The sequence below is a fragment of the Clytia hemisphaerica genome, unplaced genomic scaffold, assembly GCF_902728285.1.
Source record: "Clytia hemisphaerica strain Z4C2 unplaced genomic scaffold, Clytia hemisphaerica genome assembly, whole genome shotgun sequence".
Taxonomy (NCBI): Eukaryota; Metazoa; Cnidaria; class Hydrozoa; order Leptothecata; family Clytiidae; genus Clytia; species Clytia hemisphaerica.
The window spans coordinates 152997-159811 of NW_027103432.1; the positions used below are offsets into that span (position 1 = coordinate 152997).

A 6815-nucleotide genomic window follows, 5' to 3' on the forward strand; every position below is an offset into this window, starting at 1 on the left:
GTTTTTGACCAGGTATTACCAAAAAATATGGACACAGTTGATGTTTAAGCCTTATAACGTGTATTTCTTATCAAATATAAACAAATATAAATAACTCCGTGATGGTTAAAAGTTAATTTAAGTTGATAAATTCTTCTTAATCGCTAAATTAAATTCCGTGAAACTTTTGAAATCGGCTCATTCGCGAAATTAAATTCCGCGAAATTTGCATTTTTGATACTCTGATTCGCGAAATTAAATTCCGCGAAAATTTCTTCTCGCGAAAATTTCTTCCCTTAAGGTACATCATAACAAAACACATTTGTGTGCAAATTTTCAAATACATAACTTGTATGGGTGGTATTTTACAGACCAAATACGTTTGATCTGTAAAATGGTCATTTTTTAGCAAATTCAAAGGCCCTTTGTCAAGATTAAAGTGTGGTGAAGATTTCAATAGAAAACAAAATTTTTCAATAACTAATATTAATGAAATAATATTAATAATGTTAATATTAATTAATATTAATAGGGATAAACAAAAATATAGCTCCTTCCTTCCAAGGCAGGAACAAGAATTTGTTTCCCAATGAATTCGGTATGCAGTCGCTCGGTTTTCTATGGCAAAGGTGATCTTATCTAGACTTTAAAGTATATTTTGTATGCCAATTAATCAAATCCAAATCTTCTCTATACAGATTGGTCGGGTTGATAGATGTGTTGATAATTACTTTTAATTATTTGAATCTGAAAAAGAGATTCCGATATAAACTTTAATGTAAAGTCATTTTTATGAGACACCGTAAGAAGGATTATAAATTCCCAGCTGAGATAATTGCACACTTTAAAATCATAAAACCTTATCTAATTATTCTTGGTCTTACTAAGGAATTTCACTAGTACAGACCACTAAAAACAAGAAAAAGTGAATCCTTTGCGCCACATTTGGGATGGCAGATTGAATCTACCAAGTACTTTCGTTGTTTTCGCGTTTTACATTTTTCCAATTCTAGCGGTAAATACTACTTCTAATTTGTAGGCAACAATAGGTTTCAAATCTTGCATGTGAGATTCAACTCTAGCCCTCGGTTATAATTTATTGGTGCGAGCACAGTGTAGACAACATGACAAAAAAGTTATCTCGTTAAGAATTATTCCCCCTTTTCATAAACTAAAAGATAATAATCGAAAAAATTTAATCATACTATAAAAATAGGTATAAAGAGCCATCAAATATCAAAATCAATAAAGAATTACCGATAGAAAAATATAAACGTTATCAAATATAGTAAGATCTGTTTGTGTACAAAAAATATTATTTCCCATATAAAAACTGCTGCAAATTGAGTTCGTGAAATAAGGAATTACCAAGTTTACAATTTATTGAAGTTAAATGTCCCACCCGGGGTACTCTGAACCAGAGCGTATCTCACGTAAAATGTAGGATAGCCTGGTAGTGAAATTTTAAATTTCCTTAGATATCAAGTTTGGAGACAAGACCAGGACCTAGGTGCTAACAAGTTTGGGAATATCGGGCAAGCGGGCAAACTTTAGCGAAAATATGATCCCTAGAGACACCCTTTTGGCATTTTATCATTTTCCTAACATAGCAGAGACCCAGGATGATAAAAATTCCGATCCTTATACCGGGTGTCCCAGAAAAAAGTTCCCCTAATTTGCTAAAAGGCCTAATTTGATACCCTCGTTTTTGACCATTTTTGACGATTTTCTGTTTTTTCTTTGTAACCTTTTGAATATTGATCAGATTTTTATGTATGATACATCAAAATTTAAGTTAGCCTTTCCTCTTTACGATGCAAAAAGATTTTTTCCAAAATTCCCAATACTTTTCGAAAATATTCATCTCAAAAAGGGGGACTTTTTTCTTGGACACCCGGTACCATCTTGACTTTTTTGTCTTTTTGTATTAACCCTCAAGTACGAGCATACCAAGCACCTATATTTTTCCTAAGTACCTCTCCCCGGATTATTGTATATAAATGAAAATAGTGTACATTTGATAGCATTAAAATTTGCATTTGAATTCGTTATCAAAACCTCTTGTCGTGATTCTTTAGTTTACTGGTCCCAAACAAGTGATGTGGAGACAGCTAGTGTTTCATCTTTGCTTATTATTTCGTAATCGATTTCCCATACGTTTGGATAGTAAAACACTAAAACGAAATTTGAAATTATACTTTCAGGTATAGATCTGATCGCTTGGCAATCGGCAACACTATATCAAAATCTTACTAATACTTAACAGTATTTGCCTTAACAGAAAATATTTCCCTAGCGGAGAAATATAAACCTCCCGAAAAGCTAGATTTTCCGAATAAGAAAGGAGGCATGTTTTCTGATCGAGAAAATTGGCTTTGAGTACTCCGGAAATGACCCTGAAAGATACATAACTGATGTCTCATGTAAAAAAGGTTAAATAAATATACTGGCAAATACCGGAAAATACCAGAAAATAGCAAAATCTGCCATGAAATTCACCGGGTAACCACCTCTTAATTCTATTTCCCCTGTTTTTGCTGCCTGATATCCAATCAGGCACTATTGTGAAATAAATAAGGAAAATACCTGCTTGACCAGCATTGAGTTCAAAGACAGTAGTATCACAACCATAATCATGTTTACACTGTGGGTAAGTTGGGTTCAAATACACCTTCATTGAACCAGAAACAACAGTCAACCATCGACCTTCGCTTGATTCAACGATAAACTGAAAATACATAAGCATGGAAATCAGGAAGGTAGTGTTTTTTCTGTCCAGGAAAAGTGGCTTTGAGCACTCCAGATGGTCGTCGAGGATTAATAACTTACCCCTCTTTTTGAAGAGACAAAATAAATAATGTTTACTAGTTTAGTATAGTTTAGTTTAGTAGTTAAGACATTCACCGAATAACTGCCTTTTATTACCATTTCCTATATATATCGGTGAAAATTCAAGATAGCAACCATGAAGTGACAAAATCAGAAACCCCAGGAAGTTATCTTTTAGGCAACATCACCAGAAGGTTAAAGTTAAAGTATTGAGAACAATTTCCATCAAATTATACCTTGTGTTTTTCAGGACTTGCACCTCTAGCAGCAATGATTGTATTAGTCGGGTTTGATTGTACACTGTCTGGGATGAAATAAAGCCTTGAGTAGTATTTACGAATGATCTTTGCTGATTTTGTATCACAATTCTCCCTGAGAAAATAAAGTTAACTTCATTAAGATTGTGAATTGCGTGACATCATGAAAACACAAAACCAAAATCTCTTTTAGATTTCTAAAACATAGAAGAAGATAAGGTCCAGATAAAAACGAAGGAATTTTTTGTATATTTCTTAAAATAATAAGGTTTCATGTTATCAAAACAAAATACGGTAAGGCTGACACTATAAGGTACAGTAAAATCTGCACATTCAAAAAAGGAAAACTAAATTACCAACCATCTAATATGCCAATTGTCTTGTAATGTTTTATCCACATAAGCAGTAATGAAATCATAAAAATTTGAGGTTTGAGTCACGGTTGTTTCATAAACACAACTTCCCATTGAGTGTGAAAGGAGGGGATGTGTTTGGTATAACTGAAAGTAAAATAAAATAAAGAAGTTAGTCCAGAAGGTTGTATTCACTTTGAGATAACCCCATTTTAACCAAAATTTGTTGTATAGGTACCACCAATTACCCAAAATTGCCAGCATAAGAGCTTTATTTGTTGAAACCTAAAAAAGTCAATTCTTCTATTATTTACACTAAAATGAAGAAGAGCATAAGAAAGTTGCCATCTCTAAAATAAGAGCGACCTTCTCTGTTTGAATGATAGGTGGCAAGCATTTATGATAGTAAAGACGCAGGACTATAATTAGTCTACACAATAAATGTCTAGTCTTACTGGAAGAGTAATTTTTTTTATAAGAACGTCCAAAATTTTCAAAGCTTTTGGATATTCTGAACTTTTTGGGTTTCAAGCCTAAAAGTGTTATTCAACCATTTTGTCAGTATTTTTGTGCAATTTCCTTAGAAAATGAGTGTGCATTGTTGAAAATTGTTCTTAACTTTATCTAAATATTTTGTTCAAAGCATTTTGTTGTTATATAGTTTGTTTTCATTGAGAAAAAACGTGTGGGAATTTTGCGTTGGAAATGAAACGTACTCTACCCCATAATCAGCTCTCTATACAACCTCCAAAACTTCGCATAGAAATTGAAATTTATTATACCTTGCTAAGTATTTCCATATTGATTTGCGTTGAAGGCCATCCTTTGGTTGCATCCTCAACAATAACAGGTTGTTGGAAAGCCAAATAATGTTTAGACATCTCGCTTTTACTGAAATCCTTGTACTTGTCTAGTGTATTATTGTTGAGTTTGACAATATTTGTGCAATACTTGCATGTCTTTTCGTTGATTTCGAACTTGTCTTCAGGAAGCCATTTATTGTAAACAATACAGTCTTCATTCCAAAGTTGGCCAAAGTTCCAATAAGGCAAAACATACTGAAATTGGTGAAATTTGGAGAAAACTAAAAAATGTTATGAATCTTAAAGGGATAGTTAGATGGTTTGAGATATTTAGATTACAACACAGTTTTCCAAAATCGAGATATCAAAATTTGAAATTTTTTAAAATGGGTTCTTACACGGTTCTTACGTTGAAATTCTATTGTTTTCATTCTAAAAGTCAAAAACTTGTAACTTAAAAATATCTCGACTTTGGAAAATAGTTAGGTAAAAATATTTTGAGATTTTTCTCAGGACAATCTACAATCAGTGACAAAATACTTGGCACAAAAGGGAAATTCACCGGGAAGTTTTGAAACCACAACAGATTTGTAAGTGCTCTAATGTAGGTTCGAAGGGTAGAGTTTTAACTCTGAGTTTTAACGCTAGACTTAAGAATGGTCCAGTAGGGCTTGAAATATAGACTAGAAACCAATAAATCCCTCCCAGATCGAAATAATTGATGAAATCAAGTCGAAGGCCTGAAATTGACATTCTCGCTCGAACTTCAAAAAATGGTAAATTAGCCAAAAGTGCCAATATGTTATGGCACTGATTGTAGAAGGATCCCACATGCCAAATATTACAAACCATCTGATTATCCCTTTAACTTTTCAGAATAGTTATTAACAAACTTGAGCAATCAAAGCAAATCAAAGAGAGGGTACTTATATAATATCAATATCGGCTTCATATTATTGTTCATGATCAAGATGCCAAAAAAATCCTAAACCAAAATACCTTGATAGTGAATAACTTGTAATGAGCAGCAACAAAGTTGTTTGCCTCAGGAGATGAGTAAATAGCTCCAACCAAGCCAATCAATAATACAAGTAAAATGACTGAACGTTGTGAATCTTCCAATGCTTTAACAGTTGTAGATTTTGAAGGGCCATAAAGCTTTGAGACACAAGTTTGCATATCTCCTTCAGAATAGCCCTTCTTTAAACAAAATTGATACAAACTCATTGCTTCCTTCTCAAAATGTTTCACTCTCTCATCATAAGACAAATCAAGCAACTTCTGAGAGGCTTTCTCTATCTTTGGGCACTCATCAGTTTCCATTTTGTTTTGTTTTTAATGTTGTATTTCTAAAAAATGAGTAGCAGGGTCTGCCAAGCCAGAAAAAGTTTCAGACCAGAGAAGTATGATGGTCCTAACCTGCCTGTTGTAAAATTTTTCCCCAAAGATGAATCTTAGTGTGTTACACAGCTCTTTTGAGCTTTATTTTTTGTCTAAGATTTGCCGTTTGATAAGGTGTAATCACTATGTAAACATAACACTTAATACATGTGGTGGTGTATAGCAATGAAAATCTTTGAAAGACAATCACTCCAAATGGATAAAATACAAATTTTTTCACTTTTTTAAAAATATTTTCCAAAATCTTTTTCGGAAAAAATATCTGACAATGATTTTTTTTGTCAAATCTATGAAAATAAATTGTGAATGCTTTGATAAAACCATATAAAGTTATTCCAACCGTTCTTAAATACTAAAATCAAACTTAAATATCACAAGAAGTATAATTTATACCTATATCAAGAAAATCTGCAAATTACCCATTTTTATGGGGTCTTGGGTAAGTTATGGCATGTCATAAAATTCCCATAATTTTTAGATCACATTAGTCGACAGAATTAAAATCACCAAACAAATGACTGAACATGAAGGGTACTGTTCCATACCATGTTGATTGCATGTACCATGTTGACCGTTTGCGTACCAAGTTGACGAGTGCTGATTTTTATCCACAGCCTGCTCATATTGACTTGTGATAACTAATTTGGTTCCCAAGTGATACAGTAAACTTGGTATGAACAAAAACGTTGTACCATGTTGACCTGAGATTACTAAGTTAGCTCATATGTGACACAGTCAACTCGGTATGAGCAAAAACGCTGTATTATGTTGACCTGGTTGGCTTATATGTGACACAGTCAACTTGGTATGGTCAAAAACGATGTACCATGTTGACCTGGGATGACTAAGTTGGCTTATATGTGACACAGTCAACTCGGTATGAGCAAAAACGCTGTACTATGTTGACCTGGTTGGCTTATATGTGACACAGTCAACTTGGTATGGTCAAAAACGATGTACCATGTTAACCTGGGATGACTAAGTTGGCTTATCTGTGACACAGTCAACTTGGTATGTATAAAACCGCTGTACCATGTTGACCTAAGTGACTAGATTGGCTTATATGTGACCCAGTCAACTTGGTATGAACAGAAACGCTGTACCATGTTGACCTGGGATGACTAAGTTGGCTTATCTGTGACACAGTCAACTTGGTATGTATAAAAACGCTGTACCATATTGACCCATGTGAC

The 6815-nt window shown here is 33.4% G+C and overlaps 1 protein-coding gene across 1 annotated transcript; it reads right to left on the bottom strand.

Moving 5' to 3' along the window:
- Positions 1 to 1115: 1115 nt before the first annotated feature.
- Positions 1116 to 5743, bottom strand: LOC136798047 (uncharacterized). The gene is made up of 6 exons (XM_067054631.1): positions 5221 to 5743; positions 4201 to 4476; positions 3426 to 3565; positions 3045 to 3180; positions 2566 to 2707; positions 1116 to 2153 (listed from the first exon to the last, which is right to left on the bottom strand). The coding sequence occupies exons 1-6, from the start codon at positions 5542 to 5544 to the stop codon at positions 2059 to 2061; spliced, it is 1113 nt and encodes a 370-aa protein (XP_066910732.1). The 5' UTR covers positions 5545 to 5743; the 3' UTR covers positions 1116 to 2058.
- Positions 5744 to 6815: the final 1072 nt, after the last annotated feature.